This window comes from Odocoileus virginianus, chromosome 16 (assembly GCF_023699985.2).
Source record: "Odocoileus virginianus isolate 20LAN1187 ecotype Illinois chromosome 16, Ovbor_1.2, whole genome shotgun sequence".
Lineage (NCBI taxonomy): Eukaryota > Metazoa > Chordata > Mammalia > Artiodactyla > Cervidae > Odocoileus > Odocoileus virginianus.
The window spans coordinates 16,167,457-16,191,784 of NC_069689.1; the positions used below are offsets into that span (position 1 = coordinate 16,167,457).

At 46.4% G+C, this 24,328-nt stretch overlaps 1 protein-coding gene, 2 long non-coding RNA genes and 1 other non-coding gene across 5 annotated transcripts; 2 read left to right on the plus strand and 2 right to left on the minus strand.

Annotated features, from left to right (window-relative positions):
- Positions 1-784: 784 nt before the first annotated feature.
- Positions 785-10,481, minus strand: GLRX5 (glutaredoxin 5). The gene is made up of 2 exons (XM_020899134.2): positions 10,113-10,481; positions 785-1,450 (listed from the first exon to the last, which is right to left on the minus strand). The coding sequence occupies exons 1-2, from the start codon at positions 10,408-10,410 to the stop codon at positions 1,272-1,274; spliced, it is 477 nt and encodes a 158-aa protein (XP_020754793.1). The 5' UTR covers positions 10,411-10,481; the 3' UTR covers positions 785-1,271.
- On the plus strand, positions 10,482-13,005 carry LOC110140611 (uncharacterized). Of its 2 annotated transcripts, none has more exons than XR_002314797.2 (2): positions 10,482-10,984; positions 12,243-13,005. It is a non-coding gene; the product is annotated as an uncharacterized lncRNA (long non-coding RNA). The 2 variants fall into 2 exon arrangements; XR_011491760.1 differs by having other exon boundaries at positions 11,544-12,544.
- On the plus strand, positions 11,647-11,921 carry LOC139038855 (small Cajal body-specific RNA 13). Its single transcript, XR_011491993.1, has one exon. It is a non-coding gene; the product is annotated as a small Cajal body-specific RNA 13 (non-coding RNA).
- A 5,952-nt stretch (positions 13,006-18,957) lies between the features above and the next one.
- LOC139038695 (uncharacterized) lies at positions 18,958-23,597 on the minus strand. The gene is made up of 2 exons (XR_011491761.1): positions 23,219-23,597; positions 18,958-22,442 (listed from the first exon to the last, which is right to left on the minus strand). It is a non-coding gene; the product is annotated as an uncharacterized lncRNA (long non-coding RNA).
- Between the last annotated feature and the right edge of the window lie 731 nt (positions 23,598-24,328).

The following is a 24,328-nucleotide window of genomic DNA, read 5'->3' on the forward strand; positions in this document are numbered from 1 at the left end:
GCCCAGGTGGAGAAGAAACACAGTCTTGTTAAAAGATACCATGCACTGGAAGATCTCAACTACGATTCCAACTATGTCCATTTTTATAAAGTCGCCATTTTTAAGGAATAAAAGGTTCACAAGATCCCCTGCTTTGGAGGGAGTTAACGGCCGCTCCCAAAGCTGGCCAAGCACAGGGCTTTGGAGACAGGCAAGCCGGGTGCCCCCTCGTCTCTCCCCCTCACTTCTTGCCAGTCCAGTCCACCCAGGACTCCAACTGGATCATCAACGCCTCTCAGCATTCACAACACTTACTTCCCCTCAAGAAATTAGAGCACAGCTTGATGGCAATTTTCATGGAAATTTTAATAGAAGAGTATGAGAATCACTGTTAATTCCTAAAATTAAAAGGTCAGAGTTACTAAAAGTCCTTCTAGACTGAATGTCCGTGTCCCCTCAAAATTCCTATGCTGACATATAACCTAACCCCCAAAGGGATGGTGTCAGGAGGTACGGCCTTTGGGAGGTGATCAGGTCATGAGGGTGGACCCCTCACAAATGGGATTAGTGCACTTACAAAAGGGGGTCCGAAAGTGGGAACACAGCTTTCTGTGAAGCGGCAGTGGGCCCTTACCACACAGTGGTATCTGCTACAGACTTGCTCTTGGACTTCTGCCTCCCACAACTGTGAGAAATCCACATCCATTGTTTATAAGTCATTCAGTCTACAGCACTTTGTTACAGCAGCCGGAACAGATGAACGCACAGCCTTACTGCTGTTCAGAATAACCACTCACACGCAGTATCCCTGGGTTGGCAGTTTATTTTTTTAAAAAAACCAAAAAACCCGGTTATCTTATTTTCTTCCTTGTCGATCATTTTTCTTAACAGAACAAGTTATGAAAAACTGGGGGGCGTTGGGGCGGGGAGAGGTTATATTACCTTTGCAGACTGACTGACATATTTGTGGAGGACCCGTGAAAAATAACAATGATTCAAAAGCTCCCAGGTTTACTCCTGAATCAGGCAAAGAGCAAAGAACAACATAAGAAGGAATTTTGTTTACAACAATCTAGTAATGCGACATTGATTATGACGGTACAGTGGTTACGATTATGTTCACGACAGGATCTTCCTTGCCCAAACAGCAGACACGCTAAAATTACTTGGCTGCTTACAAACTGGAGGAACCAGTGCAAGCGGTCGTCTGAAGAGCGGGAACCCGAATGGGTAAGGCTTCTCTGGCGGTGAGACTCTGACAGCAGCGGCTCCTCGCCCGGGGCCACCTTCCCTCACTTCGAGTCCTGGTCTTTCGTTTCATCTAAGAGGGCAGAGCGGATCCCCAGCTTTTTCAGTTCTTCCACCAGGTCCCCGTTCTGGTGCATCTGCAGGAGAATGTCACAGCCCCCCACGAACTCGCCGTTAAGGTACACTTGCGGGATGGTGGGCCAGTTGGAGTAGTCTTTAATGCCTACAGGGAAAGAACATTGAAGGGTCATTGGAATGAGCAAAGATGAACCTGCATTACGACACGTCTCCCTGCTCTGAGCAGAACACCCCGTGTCCCTCCCGTGCTCCCCATCCCTGGGAACAGTGTAAGCTTTAGAGTCCAAGGAACCGCTGTTTAAACCTTGACTCTTTGGGACTTCCCTGATGGTCCGCTGGCTAAGACTCTGAGCTCCCAAGGCACAGGGCCAGGGTTCAAGGGTTGCCACACGCTGCGACTAAGACTCAGCGCAGCCAAATAAATGAAAAACAACAACAACAAAAAAATCTGGACTCTTCCAATTATAAACTGAGAGGCCTCCATCCTCTGTTTCTACCTTCACCCCACAAAGTTTTTATGAGAATCAGGTAAGGAAAACACTCATAACTGACCTGACTCACTACTGACCCTGGATCATGGCAGAGAACTTGGCTAGTTACACAAGATACACAAGGTGATATTCCCCATGCTGTGCCAGCCATGATTTCAGCAAAATAAAAAGAGAAAGAAGTGCCACAACTTTGATTCCACGTGGACAACTGAACATGGGCCCAGCAGTGACTCACCGGCAGACTGGGCCCCCACCTAATGTTCCTCACGCATGTCTTGGCTGGTGAAGTAAGACACTGAGTCACTGCTTTTTATCTTTAATGATTCTTTTACCTGAGCCAAAATCCCTCTCCTGTGTCTACAAGCTATGGCCCTGGCCCTATTCAGCCCCTCGATGGGACAGCTGAGCCGGTTCAGCCCAGAACGCGTAGGGACTAAGTAAAATAAAGGAAGGGCCCAGGGCTCACGAAGGCCCATGTCCTGGGCCAGGCACAGGGCCACAGGCTAAGGGAGACACACTCCCCGCACTAAGAGGCAAAGACTGTGGCTCCAAGGACACTCCACGACGACGCACCTCCTGGGACAGGGCGGCCATCTGATGATTCTGTTCAGAGCTGGGCCACGAGGGTGATGGTTAGGAAAGAAATGTGGTTTCATCTTAAAACTTTAAAAAAACAACAACCCTTTTCTGAATTCCTCATCTTTTACTTTCTTTTTGACTCAGAGCCTGAGATTGAAGTGTACTTTTTTAAACATACAAATAAATGAAACAGAAAAGTCAACAGATTCTTCAAGCCAAAGATTGTATTATGCAAATTTTAGAAATCGGTCAAGTGGTGGTTTTTATGTAAACAAATAATACAAAACCTTCTGCTTGATGCCCCATCATTTATTATCAGACGTGTTTGACCAAATAAGATGGCTAATATGAGTTATTTTACAAATAACAGTCCCAAGATACCCGTGTTTTTCTCTTGTAAGTCACTGCCTCCTAAAAAAAAAACAGCAACTTCGCTCGCCAGGACAGCCCTAGAAGGCCACCAGTGGAGAGTTTTATCTTTCTTCTGCAGACAGACTTCAAGGATGAAGAAATGGTTACAACATTATAGGCTCTGAAAAGTTTGCTTCTAAGTCGCTCTCGGTTTCTATTAAAAAAAAAAAAAAAAGTCAGCTGGAGGTTTGGAGATTATCAACAAAGGGCAAATTCCAGGAACCATCAGAATGTCTTTATACTGGAATACTCTGATGAATTCAGGTTTTTCATCACTCTGATGTTTAGTATTACATAAATAATTACTTGGCATGTAAGTTGCATGTTTTGGATTTTTTTTTTTTTAACTCTATCCCCAAACACAAAGAGACTATCAGAATTTACTTATGTTTCCAATAAGTCATCTTTTTTACTTTATGATTGGGGGGATTAAGAAACGTTTAGTATGAAATTTTTGCCTCTTCTAAACTTTCTTAAACATCTCTACATTTATGTATACAAACCATTTATCTGCACAACACTATGGGTTTTTTATCCAATTAATAATACATACATTAAGCTTTCCATGGCAATAAATATCTAGTGATTCTTTTGATGAGTGCCTGTAATTTTTTTTTTTTGCCATGCCTTGCAGCAAGCGGGATCTCAGTTTCCCGACCAGGAATTGAACCCAGGCCCCCTGCATTAGGAGTGTGGTCTTAAATCACTGGGCCATCAAGGAAATCCCAGTGCCTACAATTTTTGAAATGCTCCAAAGGTGAAAAAATTTGCCATCTGAAGGCCACCCAAAACCACATGTTTGATCCTAAAAAGTATAATATTTTAAAATAAAACCTTTGTTGAATAAAAGAATGATTTGCTTTCATCAGTTGTTTTTATGCTCGACCATGGTTGAACCATGCTCAACCAAAGCATCAGGCTTGTCCCATTCACTGAATATTATGTTGCTGCAGACCATGCATCCCAACTACAAGGAAGGAAGGGAATCCAATCTTACCACCAACACTGCCAAAACAAGTGGGCTTTCGGACCACTCTGAATATCCAACACAGTCATATGCAAGGGAGACTGATACCTTGCAAACCCCATGGCCCGTGACTGTCCCGATCACTTATACTTCAAGAACTCAGAAGAACCCTCCTCGGAGCACAGGGTGGCACTGTGACAGTGCCCAAGGTGCCCACGCTGCTGAGAGTTTATCACAGTCAAACTTACCTGCTTCCTTCATTTTTAGATTGTCAAGTGTTGTGGGTGGCTGATGTCAAAGCAAAGCTCTGGCATCTTTCCTAAAAACTATGCCATTTTCCATGTGTTAAAAAGTCTGAATACAAGTTTAAATATTAAAGGAAATACCCAACTGCTTCCTAGACAGTGAAGTGAGAAACCTGAAAACAAGACTATGAATCATAAACTGCAAACTAAAATTCTACCAAGTGACAATGAATTAAATATGGCTAATTCTTCTCATCCTTTACATTTTCGGCGACTACAATGTAAGTGACAGTATTTGTGTAGTTCTTGCATCTATCGCTTGGAATAACTCAGAATCAGAGAGCAATTCTTGAAAAATTAGAAAATCATAGCCAAGAATGGATCTTAATGATAACCATACTTTATAGATGATAAAATGTGATTCTGTTTGTGACAGAAAATGCTGAATGCAAAGTTATATAACAGGTAAAACCAGGACTGGGACTTAGGAGTCTCTTACAAAATCAGTTCTATATACACCCACTGCTCCACCAAAAATTTTAATATTCCAAAGTATCAAGTCAGAGGGAAGAAAATGTTCTAGAAAATTCCCTTCCAGAACTTTCAAAAGGTGCTTCTAAAATTCTTGACATTTCAGAACACTGGACATCATTCCTGCTTTGGACAATCAACCATAAGAGCACCGTGATTACAGTTTTCTTTTTTCCTGGTAGAGTTTCAGGACACGAGCTTCAGAGTCTGATGCAGGTTAATTCCAACTCTGCCATTTAGGGGACTCGACTCCTTGGTGAGGTTACATCACCTCCTCTGGAGTCACCTAGTTCTCCATATTCCCTAACTTAAGAGTATGTTAGGACTGCTTGAGATAATGCGAGCTAAAAGCATTGAAAATATCAGAGCTTCAAGAGAGGAAAAGTAAATCACAGTGCCAAGGAGGAACCCGGAGGAGGAACTGGCAACCCGCTCCAGCATTCTTGCCTGGAAAATTCCACGGACAGAGGCGTCCGGTGGGCTACAGTCCACGGGGTCGCAAAGAGTCTGGCACAACTGAGCGACTGAACAGGCACAAGAGGGAACGAGGCTTTGGTTCAGGGGTCAGCCTGGCTGGCTGGCTTGTAAATACAGCCTCAGGTAAATTGCATTTTAGTCTCAGTTTCCTTTTCTGTAAAATGGGAATAACTCTGCCTCACAGATTTATTATGAAGATTAAATAAGTTAAAACTGGTGAAATGATTTAAGCTCCTACAGTGCCAGGTGCCCTGGGGCTTCTCTCTCCATTTCAGTATCCTCTGCCCCACTCACGGTGATACTCTTCCGACAATATATGCAGTGGGGAAAGCAGAGGGAAAGGATGCAGGGAAAACACCAATGAAGTATGCCATGCAGTGATAAAAATACCATTTACTGAGCTATGGGTTCCTGAGTTCCATACGCTTGCATTTTTCACACATCTAATCTCATTTCACCTTTACAGAGGTATGTATAACCATCCTTATTTTACAGATGAAGAAATAAGGGCTCTTAGGTTAAATAACTTAACCACTGTCACACAGCTAGAATATGGTGGAGCCAGAATTTGTGCCCAGGTGCCTGGGAGTCCAAAGGCCAGGTTCTTGACCACCAGAAGTGGCCTCTGGCTGGGTCCTGGCATCGGTTGCCCACCTGTGAGCCCCACCTGCATGACACACAGATCTGCAATCCATGGAACTCTTCACATCTTAAACATTTACATACACACATGGCATTAAGTCACAATTACCTTTCTGCAACTGGTTGTTGTTTAGTCACTAATTCAAGTCTGACTCTTTTTTGACCCCATGGACCACAGCCTGCCAGGCTCCTCTGTCCTTGAGATTTCCCAAAGCAAGCATACAGGAGGAGGTTGCCATTTCCTTCTCCAGGGGATCGTCCCAATCCAGGGACTGAACCCGAATCTCCTGCAACGGCAGGTGGATTCTTTACCACTGAGCCACCGTTTTGTCTAAACATTGCCTTTTCTATACATCTAGATCTAATTAATTTTTTAACCATAGCTTAGTTTCCCATCACATCACACAGTTGCTTTCTTCAGTCTGCTGCTAAAAGACCAAGATCCGTTCTTGCCCACTTTTCATTACTACAAAGAAGCTGCACATCCTTACAGGAGTCTCCCAGTTCACAGGCAGGGGACGGTCTCTCCGGCCCAAGGGGTGGCAAACTACAGCCTTCGGGCCAAACCCGCTCCAAGTCCTTGTTTTTATAAATAAAGTTTTATTGGAACTCCGCCTCTCTCGTCCGTCTAGGCGTCGTCCCTGACTGCTACACACTGTAACAGCAGAGCTGAACAGGTGCCAAAGGAGACCCCTGGGCCCCCAGAGCCAAGTATTTACTCGCTGGCTCCTCACAAACGAAGCCTGTCGATCCCTGCTACAGACTAAATACCCGGGAGCGAAACAAATGGGTCTTCAGGTCGGTTCACCTTCAACCTGCCCGGGTACTGAGAGTTTCTCCTCCAGAGGGTGGGCACACGTTATCTCCCTGCCTGCAGCATACAACCCGCCCTCCATAGACACGTACGCACACTCCTGATCTGACTTCTTGCTAACATCACAGCTTTACTGACACTGGCGAGGCTGAGCGTATTTTCAAATGCTTAAGAACCATTAGACAAAGGATGGTGGTTATTCATTCAACAGACACTGCTCTCGATTGATGCGAGGAATACAAGAGTGAACTGAGGAGGCAGAAATTCCAGTGTCCGTAATGTATTTAGGAGGATGGAATAGAGTTTATGATAAAATGATAAAGAAAGGAAGCAGTTTTCACTGCGACACTCACTGAAAGCTCGCTTTGTGTAAGCAATACATACAGTGCTCCAGGAGTCACAAAGGACAAGTTCCCCGCTCTCAGGAGGGCAAAACGCTACATAGAGACATGTGCGATCTCAATTCTACTACAAAAAAAACCAACTGTTAGAAGCTAGATCCCAATGTTAATAATAATGGTTTATGGTTTCTACCAGAATTACAGGGGATTTTCATTTGCTTTAGGTTTTCATCATTGTTTTCCAAGTTTCTCCCATGAGCACATGTTTCTTTTGCAACTGAAAGTGAAGATTAGTCTTTGTTAAGACCAGGAGTGGGATATGGTGACATCTACCCACTGGGACCCTATCTCTTTGGATTCCACTGTGGTTATCTTCGATATGTGCTCCAGGTTTTAGAAAAGGAAAAAAAAAACCATGAAGAAGGACAAAGTGCAAAGCTGCCTCACAGTCACTCTGGTTCCCTGGGTCTCAGGTCTCAGTCTGACACCTCTGGGCACCACATTCCACGGACCCAGCGCCCAGAACTAGGAGACAGTGTCTGAGGGTCTTCCTCCAGCTCGGGCTCTTTATAAAGCTCAGCCTCCTCTGGCATAAGAAAGCAGGAAAGGGCAGTTTTGTAGGAGTCCCTCTCCTGTTGTGGTTTTCATTCTGTCTGCCGTCTAGGGAAAGACTGAAGGCAGGAGAAGGGGATGACAGAGGATGAGATGGTTGGATGGCATCACCGGCTCAAAGGATATGAGTATGCGTAAGCTCCGGGAGTTGGTGATGGACAGGGAAGCCTGGCATGCTGCAGTCTGTGGGGTCGCAAAGAAATCAGACATGACTGAGCAACTGAACTGAACTGAACTCTCCTGTTACTGGAAGTGAGCTTGGGTCTGGGAAAGGCGCATAGGAATGACCTTGGTTGGCAAAAGCAAGCATCAGACAGCCTGTCAGTCTCTCGCGGTAAACTCAAAGCTGTGGCAAGCAAAAAGATGGAGTCTTCAAGTTTCAAAGCCTCACCCAGGCTAAACTAATCCCCACTGTGAAAATCTGCTCACATCGCCCTGCCCTAAATCTGGAGGTAAAGACTTACACTAAAGCTTACTTTTCTAGGCAATGAAAGACATGTATTATGTTCAATATACATGTAACACATTCACTAACTAAAGTAATGGTCTGATGAAGGTCAATGGTCAAGAAATTTAGGGGTTAAATTCCCGGTGCTATTGTTTGAACACTTAAGAACAGAAGACTGAAAGTCAGACTCATAAGTGCTCTTAGCAAACACATTCTCACTCCTGCTCTTACTTTCAGTTCACTGGCCAGACTGCAGTAGGGCCAACCTCTAGTTGTATTTAAAAACATTTTTTTAAACTGAAGTATAAATGATGCATAATGTTTCAGGTATACAGGCAAAGGGATTCAGTCATACCATCCGCTGGTTATATTAAACAGGAGACCTGAAAGTCACAAACCGGAGGCTCTCAAAACTTTATGCTTAGCAAGATATCAACAACACAACTTTTTACTAAGGGCCATAGGGGCGAGGCAAGGTCCCAGCTGAGCGACTGCAGTTACTCCCATCTTATCTTACAAGCAGAGACACCCCGCTGCTGGGTGAAGACTAGCTCACCCTGTATGTGAAAAAGGCCAGTCACTTGGTAGCATTCCAGTAGATCAGGAAGGCAAAAGGATCGTGGGCATAATACATGGTAATCTTCCTTTTTTTTAATTTTCAGTCACTCAGTTGTGTCTGACTCTTAGCGATCCCATACCTCCTGGTAATGCTAACCTGCCTTCACTCCTCATTTCCACCCACCAAAACCAAGAGTTCTATAGGGATTAGATAATATGGGGAAAAATACTTTTAAAGCCATAGAGTGCTAATAATAAAACAGCTACCTTTTAGTGGGTGCCTTCCCTGTGCCAGGTGAGATGACGGGCACTTTCTAAAAGTTTTCCTTTCCCTTTGTTCCTCACAAAAACTTTGGCACATGTGGTTTCATTATCCTCATATTATTGAAAAGGAGAATGCAGTTTTGTGACTTGCTTCAGGCTGCAGAATGGACTGACCAAAGGATTCTAAAATGAAGCCTTTCCCTGACACCCACCTGTCTTGTCCATGTTGGAATGACTATGATGGACAACTTCAAATGCAGAACAGCAAAATACAGAATTCTGCAATGGAGACTACCATAGAACTTGGTGCCTTAAAACCCTCTCTAGGACACTGTCACTAAACAACCTCAGGAAGACTCAGGGAGAACTCTGTCACTGAAAGTCTAACTGGAATGCCACCCTTCAGCGGGTACACGGACAGTCCCCCCATTTCTCTGCCAGCCCCATCCACCCCAACCAAAGGGCAGGACTAGTGTTCCAGGCAAGAATACTGGAATGGGTTGCCATTCCCTTCTCCAGTCCTCCAACTCAACTCACTGTGAAACAGAAGAATGCAGGTAAAGTTCACAGCAGGAGACTCAACAGCAAAGATGCTAATTAACTGTCAAGGCCCTCCTCCCTCCCTCCTGAGCCAGTGACAAGTCACAAACTCTGCAGAGTCTGCCCCAGAACCTGACTGGCTCCTGGAGCTGCCAGCTTGAGTTAGCTAGGCCTCTGGGGTCATTCCTCGTCCCTCTCCCCAGAAACCTCTCTAAGATACCCTATCCCCCACAAAACTCCCCCATCCTTGAGTATCCGAACATAAATTTTCATGTCTCTTTCTCCCACAGCAGCAGACGTCAGCTAAGTAGACTCCAAAAGCTGAGTCAAGCCCCTCCTTGTAAGCAACGGCAGAGGACTGTCCCTGACCACCCCCAGCCTTGAGGCGGGACAGGCCAATCTCTGAACCCCCAAGCCTCAGAAAAGGGCAACCTCAGCCCTTCTCACACCATAAACAGCACCTGCCCCTTATCCACGGGACAAGCCACTCCCTCAAATTGTTCCCAAATGCCTATTTCTTAGGGCCTCTTCCTGTATCCCTTTGCCCCGCTTCCCCACTCCTGCAGAGCTGGGAGTCGGGCTGCTGACCATGTTCCTTGGACTCAGCCGAAGAGAACTCGCCCCGAAACGCCTACTGCAGCTCAGAGTGAGGATCGGAGAACCGCCAGTGCTTAACCCCGCTGCACAGACTGGCCCAGAGCCCCAGATCTTCAAAACCCAGTTCCAACTCGATCGTGCCCCCACCCTAGATGCTCTAATGCGGTGTGGAAACCCGTACCCTAGCCCCCTCCCCTCGAGCCCCCGGACGGACCTGCCCGACAGACCCTCGGCCCCACAAAGCGGCCAAGGGAGGTCGCCCCCCAGCCCCGCCCGCAGCCGGCCCTGACCTTGCCGGAGCTGGGGGTCGTCCAGCACGTTGTAGGCCGCGTAGTCGCGGACGCCGTGCAGCCGCAGGATCTGCACCACAGCGTTGCTGAAGCCGCACTGGGGTTGCTCCGGCGTCCCCTTGAGGAAGACCACCACCTTGTCCTTCTTCACCAACGCGTCCAGGTGCTCCGATGAGCCGCTGCCTCCCGAGCCTGCAGCCCGCACGCCCGGGCCCCGGAGGCCGCCGCCTGCGCCGCGCCCCCAGCGGAGCAGAGCCGTCGCCGCCGCCGCCGCAGCCCGGCCCAAAGACCCGCTCATCCCGGCACGCTGGCCGCAGCCCTAGACCGCCGGCGACCTGGGCTAGCCAGCCGGAGCCTTCCCGGGGCTCGGCCCGCCCCCCGGAGGCTCTCATTGGACCGGCTCCGAATAGCTCTCCATGATTGGAAAGCGCTGGCCCGCAATTACTTGATTCTACCAATCAGATTGCTCGTCCCGACCCGACAGGTTGAAGGCTGTCCTTACGTCTGAGCCACCACCCACTCCCTTACCATTGGCCGTCGGCAACCTCTTCGTCAATTGATTGGAGGAAGTGAATGTCCATCAGGGTCACGACATTCTCGCGGTAAGGAGAGGCGAAATCGGAAAGACGACTTCCCTCCGAAGGGTAGACGGGCCTACTGGGATACTGCTGGAGGACTGGGTCAGTCGCTGGGCGGGGTTTTCGCAGCTCCGCGGAACGCCGGGAAGGGGTCACGTCCAGATGAGGGTTCCGGTTCCGGTGCAGACGGCGGCAGCGGTGTTGCCACGGCAGCGCGGTGGACAGGTACCTGGGTGGTGGGCTCGCGGTGTTGGAGGAGTTGGAGTTGGCCTCGGTCCTGCGTTGTCCGCTTAGGTGAGCTGTCGGAGCTTCCGTGAGGCCGCGGCGGGAGCGGGGACCGCGCGGGCCTCTGGCGGCCAGGCCCGGCCGGGGTTACGAGGTCGGGGCGCGCGGGGCCTGAGTCCTGGCCCTCTATCTGTCCCGCTGCCCACGTGGGAAACCCAGACCCTTTCTCGCCTCTGCACCTCGATTATTTCACTCAGATAGCTTTTGATTTTTAAAGTTTATGAGGCGCTCTTGTCTGTATGGTCAGGGCTTCGCTGACGTCTCTAGTCTACTTAAGCCTCTGGGCTTGGGCCCCAGGAAAGGTGTGTTGAATGGGAAACTTAAGAAAGGAATTGGTTCGTTCGAGAAATGTTTTTCGAGCAGCTGCTGCGTGCAAGGCACGGCGCTGGGGCGAGACGTCCAGTGAGACCTGTGCCCAAAAGTGGACAAATGAGAGGCGGGCACAAAGCAATGTGGGGGTACAGGGGAGGGAAAGGAAGCCTCCCGAGGCCCACCGCTTTCTCCATTCTTCATTGTGCATATCACACCTTGTCGTGCATCATTAGCTTCTTGTTGCCTTCCCTCCCAGACTCTCGACTTCATTCACCGCTGCGTCTTCAGTACGGAAAACGGGTGCTCACGTTGTGACAAGAGTGATCCCCGAAGAGCGGGGCTCCGTGAAATCGCCACGTGATCTGTAGTCTCGGTGTCGCACTGGGTTGATAGTACCCTGGAGCATCCCAGACTTGCAGAGAAAGCATCCTCCAGAGGAAGCTGAGGCATGACTGCTCAAGGGCCGGCAGGGCCATGTGCAATTTTCCTCTGATAGTTCCCAGTGCTGTTGCCACGGCGATAATGGCTGTGCCATGTCATTGTCTATCAACCGACAGGAAGAGAAACTTTGGCAGTCAGATATTGTTTAACAGATGAAGTGGTTTCTGTTGGACACTTAAGTACTGCTACAAATTACCTTTCTTTCTTTCCTTTTTTTTTTTTTTAACCCTAAGTATTTTAAAAGTTGTGGCTGGAGGTGACCTTGTTCTGCATTCAAGGTTAAAAAATCTGAAAATTAGTATATGATCTCTCAGCAAGAGTATCTTCTAAATGATCATTCAGCATGAAACTTGAGCCCCGTAAGCTGAAAATTAAACTCAAGACTTTCCTGAGAAATGCTCCCCAGTGACATATTTATTTAATCCCCCTTTGATGTTATTGATGTTTAGTACTTTACTAACGTGGGACCCACGATTGATCAGCTTCTTAAAGAATCCTTTTTTCTCCCCCACAGTCATTGATTCCAGGTAAATCAGAGGAACAGACATCATGAACAGAAATAATACAGGAAGTGATGTGATGTGGAAGTTTAACTGTTGTTCCAGAAGTCCAGCGTCTGTGGCACGTAACATTAGGGACTGTATCATTTGCATGGTCACCTAACTTTTACTCATATTGGGTTGGCCAGAAAGTTCATTCGGTTTTCCTGTAAGCTGGGGAAACCCGCACAAACTTTTTGGCCAACCCAATACTTACAGTAAGTTTTGTTTTGTTTTATTTTAATAAATATTGACAGTTTGTTCCAGAAAACCTAAATTGTTCATTGCCTGCTCTAAGCTGCCTGATTCTCTTCTTGTGTTCACTGGAATAGGGAGAAGAATTTGCAAACCGATTATGAGAGTCCAAAATGTAAAACTGGGTCATGGGGGGTAGCCTGTTGTTTACCTGGTGTGTAATACTGGCTTTGCCAGTACAATTGACAGACATTTTATTAAATTGAGAATATAGCTGTCATTAAAGACTAAGAATAATCCTTGAGCAGGAAGAATATGAACTCTATGTTTTCCAAACTTACGGTAGAGTTGCTGGTTATAGTCAAGTATGGTGAGACTGTCCGTGAAAGGCAAGGATATGGAAAAGCAAGCAGGGGTTCTTTCAAAGAGCGAAGTGGGATGGCTTTGATAGGATGATGAAGGGAAAGAGATATATCTACACCAAAGAAATTGAAACAATACACCTAAATTTAAGTTTTTAATAAAGAGACCTAAAATATAAAATGTTGTATGTGTTGAATCTATTCCTTTCTGTCTTTGACTTAAAACCACTCATCAGGTGTTGGCACCAAACATCAGTGATTTAAAGAATCAAAGAAAATAGTATTCAAAATATTTCCTCCAAAGCACCAGCCTCTTGTATATAACTTGGCATCTGAATTAACCAGCCTTCTCACTGGAGACTCTATGACAAAAATACACTTTTTAAACAGTTGCATTTGTATGCAAGTGCGTTTGGGTGTTCTGAACAGGGATGTCACCCTGTTTATCAGTTTGTGATCTCTCCCTTGTGGACATTAACAGGGAGGTGGGGGTGGGAAGTACAGGGAATTTAGAATCCTGGGATTTGGGTCACAAAGTGTAATTTGGCCCCAAGCTAAATAATCCTACTATGTAAACATGCTGACTCAGGCATCCTAAAAATGTTTTTCTTCCCCATGTTTATTTATAGATAAGGCTTTACTATATTTAGTAAAATTTCTCCTTTCTACCCACTCCGAAAGCAAATGCACAGGTTGAACTCGCAGTTAAAACCTTACAAATTTGACATCGTTTCTTCCTATGTATCAGCCCTAAACAAAAAGTCAGGATATCCAGCCTAAAGATGAAACTATTTGAACACTCGGCATGTGTTTTCATACCCTAACTTCAGTCCTGAGGTTCATGCGGCCTTCTGACAGGGTGTGATTATTTTGTATAGGACACATGACCCAGAAACATCCAGTAGGTCTGAGCTGGCCAGAGCATTCTGTGTCATTTTAAGAGAAAAGTGGCTACTTGTGTTGTGGGATGGGTGGGGCCCCCAGACATTCCTGAGCTAGAATAGCATTGGAGACCCAGATTTCCGTAGACCTGAGCCGGAACCGAGACCTTTCTCCATGAAGACCTTAGCTCTTGAGTCATTTTAGAGCATCTCTGCAACCCTGAAATTAACTTGATTCCCTAAAAATAATGTGTAAGAAAATGTGTGGCAGTGCCCAGCCTCCGGAGAGGAGTTTTGCTGATTCGTAAGGCAAAGATAGAAATGCCTTTACAACCTTTACTACCTCTCTATCTGACAAGACAGCTGGGTTCATAAATACTTCTCTGGCCACGGGCGTGGCCTCAGTTATGCTAATTGCAGTTTCTCACATCATGTGGGCTCAGCTTAGAGGTAGGAAAGGAGTCTTTATTCAGGCACCCTCTTCTCTGCCACAGAGGTCCTGTTCTCCATCTGGGTAAAATGAAGAAAAATGCTGTAAGTTGAGTTAGTTCAGTCTAAAGCAAACTGTGGGAGATTCAAGTGAAAAGGGATCCTTGAAGAAGCTTTATGAAAGCCTGGGTGTAACAGCAGAACCCGATTCTGTTCTGGGATTTGGGATGTAGAGTGCAGGGTCTGGCTTCCGGTCCTCAGCATCTCGTGCGAGCTTATTGGGGTTGTCCCAGGAATTTCTCGCCCCTCACATCTTCCCCCTTCCTTGATTTGTGAAGAATATATTTGTGACATTTGAAGTTCAGTTCAGTTGCTCGGTTGTGTCTGACTCTTTGCGACCCCATAGACTGCTGCACACCAGGCCTCCCTGTCCATCACTGACTCCCAGAGTTTACCCAAACTCATGTCCATTGAGTCGATGATGCCATCCAGCTATCTCATCCTCTGTTGTCCCCTTCTCCTCCTGCCCTCAATCTTTCCCAGCATCAGGGTCTTTCCAAATGAGTCAGCTCTTTGCATCAGGCAGCCAAAGTGTTGGAGTTTCAGCTTCAGCATCAGTCCTTTCAGTGAACATTCAGCACTGACCTTTAGGATGGACTGGTTGAATCTCCTTGCAGTCCAAGAGACTCTCAAGAGTCTTCTCCAACACCACAGTTCAAAAGCACCAATTCTTTGGTGCTCAGCTTTCTTTATGGTCCAATTCTCTCATCCATACATGACTGCTGGAAAAGCCATAGCCTTGACTAGACGGACCTTTGTTGGCAAAGTAATGTCTCTGCTTTTTAATATGCTGTCTAAGTTGGCCATAACTTTCCTTCCAAGGAGTAAGCATCTTTTAATTTCATGGCTGCAATCACCATCTGCAGTGATGTTGGAGCCCAGAAAAATAAAGTCTGCCACTGTTTCCACTGTCTCCCCATCTATTTGCCATGAAGTGAAGGGACCAGATGCCATGATCTTAGTTTTCTGAATGTTGAGCTTTTTTGTTGTTGTTTTCATTTTTAGTTCACTTTTTATTTTAATCAAATCTAGATATGCACATAGATTAAATAACCAAGTAGGTTTTATAAGCTTTTTCATTAGGTGATAATGTTCATCTCTTAGTCAATTTCCTTGGTGCTTATCCCTGTATAAAGAACTTGTCTACTTAGCTACTTTCTTAACTGTTAATGTTCAGGTGTTTGTTGCCCTCCCACTGAGAAAGATGAGGATTTAACTTCCTCCGTGTGTGCATATCTCTTCCCGTTACCTTCTCGTTCTGTTGTCTCGTAACTGTGGTCCGATCAGTATTTCATGTCACTGTTGTTTTGTTCACTTGCCCAGTCGGGTCCAACTCTGTGATCCCATGGACTGCAGCACTCCAGGCCTCCAACAAGATCGTTACTAGCACCAGAGAAAACACACCTATTGTGCAAGGGGGAAACATGGCCTACTACATGGCCCTAGATGCCAGTTGCATTTATCTAGTCATAATAACATGAAAGAGTGTAAAAGAGCTGGCTTAAAACTGAATGTCTGAGCTTTAAGCCAACTTTTTCACTCTCACTTTCATCAAGAGGCTCTTTAGTTCTTCACTTTCTGCCACAAGGGTGGTGTCTCTATATAAGGACTGCAGAGTTTTAATGAATTTCTTTGCATCCTATTCCTCTGCTATACATTTACCCCCCAAATACTGTTGTGCGTGTGTAGCACAACAAACAAGTTTTTGTACAGGAACTCATTTGAAACTTGCCTTAGACCTAGGATAATTGTTCTTGGGCATTTTGGCTCCTAAATTCTCTTTTCACTCTTTGTTAGTAACATCTAAGTTGGTTTTGTTTTACCTTCACAAGCATTTGTTTAAAAAAATTTTAATTCAGAATTGTAGCAAAGTCAGTAAGTCTGACAGAAAATTAAATATTCCTGAATTATCTCCAGGATATGAGTATGTACTGGACACAAATGTGATTTTCATGCTTTTTGAAACTAAAATGACAACAAGTTCAGTACAAAACTCCAATTGAAAGAATAAGCCATAGTTTTTCCTTCTGAAAGTTATGTTCCCTTTTATCCACATGCTCCTCTCTCAGTGAGGACTGAACTCCCTGGCTACACTTTTTTCTATTGAGAACCTTATTTCATTTCGAGGGAAAGAGCCCAAATGATATCTCCTATAAGGTCATATTAAAAGTTAAAAGTTAATTGTAAAGCTTGCTAAGACTTGAGTAAAGGTGATAAAAGAATTCTGCTCAGCTGTTTAGTGAAACATTTTAATGTTTTGTGTTATGTTTCTTTCTTTACCAACAAGTAGATTCCATAACTCAAACTGTTACTACGCTCCAGGGACTTCTGAGAACGTGCCTAGACCACAGAATTTCAATAGCAAGGAGCCAGGGCTGTTGTGTGTCACGTGTTAGGACGATTTATCTGTTGGCAGGAGTCTTGTGTCTCCCTCTGATAATCACTGAGCTCACAGCCAGACGAACACTGAGAAAATTGTATTGTTTTCCTTTGAATGATGACTAAGATGTATTACCAAGGCCATAAGTACTCTTTATGTTGAGTCAGGATTTCACTTCATACTTCAGCCTTTGAGCCTTAATAATTCTGTGCTTCAGAATTAAATCTTGCTCTCCTGGGAATCCATAGCTTAGCCTCTTTCACCAGAGTAGCCGGCAAAGGACCCTAATTTTTCGGAGTAGGGGAGTGGGTTGGAAGTGGAATGACATTAACTGTTTATTTTCCTTTTGCAGGAAAAATAACGAGGATTTTAAATAATATTTTTTCTACTCTTATGGCCAGAAAAATTAGCTACTTGCTCATTCTAAACTTGACAGTTTTTGAAAGTGTAACCTACTGAGATAGAATTAGTTTGATAACAAATTTCTGTGAGCCAGAGTTTTGGAACTTTAATAAAAAGACTATATTATTAACCAATTATACTCTGTAAAAAAAAGGTAATAAAGAATGGGGGAGCATTTTGCATAGTCTGCACTTATAAAATTGGGTCACCAAGAGAATTTTGTATTAAAACTTTTTGAGGAGGGTTTCCCTGGTGGCTAAGTGGTAAAGAACCTGCCTGCCAGTGCAGGAGACAGGGGTTCCATCCCTCATCCGGGAAGATCCCACAAGGCTCAGAGCAGCTAAAGCCATGCACCACCAACTACTGAAGCCTGAGCGCCCTAGAGCCCATGCCCCGCAACAAGGGAAGCCACCGCAAAGAGCAGCCCAAGCACCCCAACCGGAGAGTGGCCCCCGCTCTCCACAACTAGAGAAAAGCACTAGAAACACCAAAGACCCAGCAGAGCCAAAAATTAAATAAATAAAAATTATTAAAAAAAAAAAAAAGCCCCGAGGAGAAGGTGACATATTTGCAGGCCTTCTCCCCTCTGCAGACATCCAGATCTGCACTCCCGTAACTCTAAGCCTGCATGTCAGGCCGGTGGGTGAGCTGTTGCCTTGTTCATCTCTTCCTACTGCGCAGCTGCGGCTCGGGGAGTTCAACCACACTGCAGGGGCCAGGGCCAGTGCTATCCTCCTACTTGAAGGGATTTTTGCTTATTGCAAAATAACTCATCAACTTTCAAAATCACTCTATTCTTTGAGAAACGGAGCATTTCATAATGAGTCTTGGCCTTACCCCGCAAGGCAGGTAGGGGGCACTAGTCTATCTTCCTTGGGAAGCTGGGCACCAAAAGCCAGTAAGTGCTGCCCCTGTCAAGACACAGGAGTCTGGGAGCTGCCGGATTCTGGGAAGAGGCTGTTGGTTCCCTTCCAAGGCCTGTGCTTATTTTAGGGAACGGTATACTTGCTTAGTTTTCTAATATTACAGCCACAACAGATTAGAAGTAAATTTAAAAGGTTAACACTAAATGCAGGAAGAACCCATGACTAACAGGAGATTTTAAAAACTGAGAAGCAGATATTTGGGGATTTTTCTCTTCTTGGACAGCTATATTCTGGGAGCTTTTTTCGATGATCCAGCGGATATTGGCAATTTGATCTCTGGTTCCTTTGCCTTTTCTAAAACCAGCTTGAACATCTGGAAGTTCTCGGTTCATGTATTGCTGAAGCCTGGCTTGGAGAATTTTGAACATTACTTTACTAGCGTGTGAGATGAGTGCAATTGTTCAGCAGTTTGAGCATTCTTTGGGATTGCCTTTCTTAGGGATTGGAATGAAAACTAACCTTTTCCAGTCCTGTGGCCACTGCTGAGTTTTCCAAATTTGCTGGCATATTGAGTGCAGCATTTTAACAGCATCATCTTTCAGGATTTGAAATAGCTCAACTTGAATTCCATCACATCCACTAGCTTTGTTCGCCAAAACCTTCGACTGTGTGGATCACAATAAATAGTGGAAAATTCTGAAAGAGATGGGAATACCAGACCACCTGACCCACCTCTTGAGAAACCTATATGCAGGTCAGGAAGCAACAGTCAGAACTGGACATGGAACAACAGACTGGTTCCAAATAGGAAAAGGAGTACGTCAAGGCTGTATATTGTCACCCTGCTTATTTAACTTATATGCAGAGTACATCATGAGAAATGTTGGGCTGGAAGAAGCACAAGCTGGAATCAAGATTGCTGGGAGAAATATCAATAACCTCAGATATGCAGATGACACAACCCTTATGGCAGAAAGTGAAGAGGAACTGAAAAGCCTCTTGATGAAAGTGAAAGAGGAGAGTGAAAAAGTTGGCTTAAAGCTCAGCATTCAGAAAACTAAAATCATGGCATCTGGTCCCATCACCTCATGGGAAATAGATGGGGAGACAGTGGAAACAGTGTCAGACTTTATTTTTTGGGCTCCAAAATCACTGCAGATGGTGATTGCAGCCATGACATTAAAAGGCGCTTACTCCTAGGAAGGAAAGTTATGACCAACCTAGATAGCATATTAAAAAGCAGAGACATTACTTTGCCAACAAAGGTCCATCTGGTCAAGGCTATGGTTTTTCCAGTGGTCATGTATGGATGTGAGAGTTGGACTGTGAAGAAAGCTGAGCACCGAAAAATTGATGCTTTTGAGCTGTGGTGTTGGAGAAGACTCTTGAGAGTCCCTTGGACTGCAAGGAGATCCAGCCAGTTCATCCTAAAGGAGATAAGTCCTGGGTGTTCATTGGAAGGACTGATGCTGAAGCTGAAACTTCAGTACTTTGGCCACCTCATGAGAAGGGTTGACTCATTGGAAAAGACCCTGATGCTGGGAGGGATTGGGGGCAGGAGGAGAAGGGGACGACAGAGGATGAGATGGCTGGATGGCATCACCAACTTGATGGACATGAGTTTGAGTAAACTCCAGGAGCTGGTGATGGACAGGGAGGCCTGGCATGCTGCGATTCATGGGGTCGCAAAGAGTCAGACACAACTGAGCGACTGAACTGAACTGAACTGATTCTGGGAGCATTGGGTGTAAGCGGAGGTTCATGGTCCTCAGGTGTCACAATTCCTTGAGCGTTAGAGCCCCTGTGTAGTAATTCCAAGTCATCCAGACAAGAAAATGGTATTCCGTGTGCTTTGGTTAAGAAGTCAAGGAAACATAGTGTATGTTTGATTGCCAGCAAAAAGTATACGGACTCATGGTCTAAGTGAAGTCGCTCAGTTGTGTCTGAATCTTTGTAACCCCATGGACTGTAGCCCACCAGGCTTCTCCATCCATAGGATTTTCCAGGCAAGAATACTGGAGTGGGTTGCCATTTCCTTCTCCAGGAGATCTTCCCAACTCAGGGATTGAATCTGGGTCTCCCACATTGTAGGCAGATGCTTTACTCTCTGAGCCATCAGGGAAGGCATAGTCTAAGTGGGTTGGGTTAAAAGATAAATTTCAGAGGCATAATTCCCTCATTAATGCCAGAAAAGCAGTGTTATTTTATTCCTGTTATATATCTCGTATTAGTCCAGAATGAGCCCCTTAAAAATACTATGTTTAATTAGGTGGTGAGGTATTGAATTATGTTGGCATAAAGTTGGGTTTTTCTAAACTGCGAATCCCCGTGCTGGGCTTAAGAACTCAGCTAGCCAATGTCCATAAAGCAGTTCTGCAAATGCTGGCTACACCATCAGAGGCATCAAAGGACAGAAGCACTTCGCTGTCCTACCACCCAGCCCTATTTCACTACTTTGGAGACCAAAACTCTTCAGGGGTTTTGTATGTATCACAGTTTAACTTTATGCCCCTCCCACCCCAACAGTCCTTCCGCTTCTAGTCCAGGGGAGCTCTTTCCCACCCTGGTCCTCCTTTCTGCACAAGGCATGCTTCTTGAATGGAGAACCTGTGACATGGTAAACAACGTAGAACGGTATCTCAAATCCCAGATTACCTGAGACTCACTGCTGACCACAGATGCCGTCGGAGGGAGAGAACCATCCAACCACAGAGCTTGTGCTAAGCAGGCCGTAGAGTGGGGTAAGACACGCCCACCCCCCAGGACCTCAGCCTTAGCAAGAAGATCGCTAAGCACCGCCAGGGGGTGGGGCTGCCAGGCCCAGCACAGCAGGGCCTCAGAAAGTTAGAGGGGATGGTGTTTGAACTGAGTGTGGACGAAGGGTAGAGAGCTGCTACTTGAAAGGGAAGGACATTCCAGGGAGAGCAAACCGCCAAGGCAAAGGCCCAGGTGGGTGCCAGGGTGCTTCCCTGTAGACGTGCCGGCAAGTGAGTGTAGCTGGGGGCTTAGGATTTTGTTCTTGGGATGAGAGAAGGTCATAGCAAGGGTGTCCGTTGCAGAGTTCTCGAGAAATGAGCCTGGTAGGAATGCTGATGAACTGGAGGTGACCCAGACTGACCGAGGGAGACTGGTCAGGAGACCGCTGGAAGATGGAGCGGTTCCCGGGCTCTACTTGTGTGCCGTGAGTGAAGGTCACCCGTGCAAGTCACATTCCACGCTTTGAAGGCTGGGTGGATGTCATCTGGTGACTGGCTGGATGTGGGGAGGGGGCTGGGAAGAAGGTGGACTCAGGCTCACTTCCAGGTTCTACCTTAGCGTTGGAGCTCCTCCTGGCTAGCGAATACAAGGAACACAGGGAGAGGAGGAAGAAGGATTGAAGGGGTGAGACACAAATTACTTTCAGACATTCTGAGTCTGAGGAATCTGAGGGGCGTCTATCTAAGTCGTTAGGTTATATCTGAAATATTGAGGAAAATTACTCAGATGATTGTCCCGGAAGGTCTGGACCTGATAATAAAAGAGATTTGGGGACTTCCCTCGTGGTCCAGTGGCTATGAGACTCCGCACTCCCGATGTAGGGGGCCCAGGTTCGATCCCTGGGGAGCTAGGTCTTACACACTGCAACTGAGAGTTCACACCCCGCAACTAAAAAGTCTCGCATGCCCCAACAAAGATCAGGATCCTAAGTGGCTGCAGTGACTCACTGCAGCTAAAGTAAGATATTGAAAAGAAAACGATTTGGGCAGAGGGAGCAAGAAAAAGGGAAAAACCAGCAACGCAAGCTGGGAGATGTATGCTGTTAGGGAAGGATAAGCCTGAAGACTAGCAAAGAGGCCAGAGGAGAAACAAGCTTCCTTCCAGGAGGGAGGCCCCATCAGGGTGGTCAGAAGCCACAACAGAGGCCAGATAAGAACCTAAGCGTCCCCTGGGTTTGGCAGTGGAGGTAAGCGTGGATGTGGGCTGAGCCATGGGGAGCAGGGGGTGGGGAGGGTTCATGTTCCCTGACTTTGGGCAGCTCCCGAACCTCTGAGTCTCTGGAACACGAAGGAGCCGGGCCAGTGAATTTCTAGAGTCTTCTGGCTGCTATTTGTGTCTGTGCACCTGTGTGTCAGGCCGTCCTAGAGACTGTAACCTGAGCCAGACAGGGTCTCGGCCTTTGCCCAGATTCACCAGTGACACAAATATTTCAGCCTGGATGATGAAACAGCCTTGATCGCTGAAGCCGGTGAACTAATGCCACTGGCGCTGCACCAGCAGGACCTGTAAATACTCAAGGACACAGGGTGCCTGCACTGCTCTGTCTCCTGCCCATTTACAGGGGCTGCTTCTGTCCACCGAGTCCAGCTTTTGTAGAACCAGGAGGTGCATTTGGTGACCCTTGCTGTTTTTCTCTACAGACTATCTCGACAGCATTAAAAAAAAAAAAATTGAGTATTAAAGTTCTTTTAAGATTGTAGGCCAGGTGCTGGGCCTCATGCAGAGCAAGGACTTGAGGCGGTCGGTTTGAGAAGTGTTCGTTTGGCATGTATCTGGGACCAGTTCACAGCAGGATTCTAACATTTGATGGAAAGAGGCTTCTGCGGTGAAATGACCTTCGCGGCTGGGAAAACATCAAGAATTGTCATCAAGAGCAACAGGTTTCTTATAGGCATGTGGACCTGTTTGACCCAAGCCTCTGCTTATCCAGGAGAGGGGCCAGCTGTGCCCCAGATGTGGGCTTCCCCCAGGAGAGCCCAGCCCGCTTGCATGGTGCTGATGGGGGAGGGACACAAACGCCTGGCATGTTCTGCTGCTCTAAGTCAGGTGCAGTTTCCCCCCTGCCCCCGCTTCCTGGGCATGCTGCCTATTAGAGTGCACCTCTAATATTATCACATGTTCAGGACAGCCAAGCCTGCCCAAAGCAAGGCGGGAACACTGCAGCAGAATTCAAAACCCTGTCTCCAGGGAAAAAAACAAGTTCTCTCTTCCTCCTTAGTGGAGATTCTCCCTTACCCACAGCTTCTTCCTGAGTCGGTCTCAGTTGTGAACTCTGACTGGCAAGGTTAGTCATGGGAGGATTCCATTTCCCATGATAGCACACACTTGCATAGAACCTCAAGTTTGTAACACATTCCCATGGCCCTTATTCTCAGTAATCCTGAGGACAGCTCCCGCAGGGGAGTCAGGACATGAAGCAGCCCTATCTTCTAGGTGTGGAGACAGGGGAGGGGAGATGGCCCACCCTGGACCCAGCCAGTCGGGGGATGCCGAGCCCCAGAGGTACCATGTTAGGAGATTTCCATCCGTGAGCTTACCCCTCTGCCATGCCTCCCCCCTCCCCACATCTCCTTCTCCCTCCCTCCCTCCCCCTGCCATCCCTGAGTTGGCAACACTGACCTTCTCAAGGCTGCATTTAGGTTTCAAAACAAAACCGAACAAAGAAGCCAGGTTCCTAGTGCTGTGCTGCCATTGTTTAGGCCAAAACAGTGAGGCTGGAAGGCTGAGCAGCGCTCAAGTCTGTTTACGAAGAGTAATCACACATCCCACCTGCTCAGCAACCAAGGAAATCGCTGAGCGTGGCTGTGACTTCCCTGGTACAGAGTGGTTCGGAGAACACTAAACCACAGTCATTATCAGAAACGATCTCAGCCTGCCCTGCGAGTTTCCCGGTATGTACGAAGCTGAAACTCTGATGTTCTTCTCACTGCAGGTAAGCAATGTGACTGGAGGGTTCAGCCCTGCTGTTTGCACACACACACACACACACACACACACACACACACACACAGAGCAGACCTCCAGGCTGGTTCTCTCCCTCTTGTAGCACATGCATTATGCTTTCTCTCCTGTTACTGAGGCTGGTGCTATTGTTTACAAAGTAATCTCTCATCAGTAACATGGACCCATAAGGAACTCATCACATTAATGGAGCTGGAGCTGTAACGTTTGGGGTTCAGTGTGGCTCTGTGTAAAAAATAAAACCTAAGAAACAGATTGTAATTCAATCATGATCAGAAAATGGTTACCAGGCAGACAGTAGGGGCAGTGGTTATTCATGAGAGTTGTGAGCCGAACCAAGGAGTGGTTATTCATAACAGGACCTGGGTTGTAGTCCAGGGCAGCCTCATGATAGATGTGTTCCCTCATTTGTAAAATTAGATAATAATAGCTACCTTGATGAGGACTAAATGAGTTAATATAAGTATAAAGGTTTAGGACAGTGCTTGGCACGTGGTATCCTTAATAAGTGCTAGATATTGTTACTGTTCTCCATCATTCAAGATGTAACTCACATCTCACCTTATCCACAACGCCCTTCCCCAAACACGCGAGCCTTCACCCTTCTCTCCCGTTTCTGGATTCCTGTAAGAGTCAATTCTGTACCCTGCCGTCTAGCATCTGATCATGTGCAGTGCTGTCCTGTTATTTCAACGTTACTTCAGTGGTTCAATTTTAATGTTGCTTCCACAATAGGTTGCAAATTCCTAACGTTAGGAGCCGTGTAGT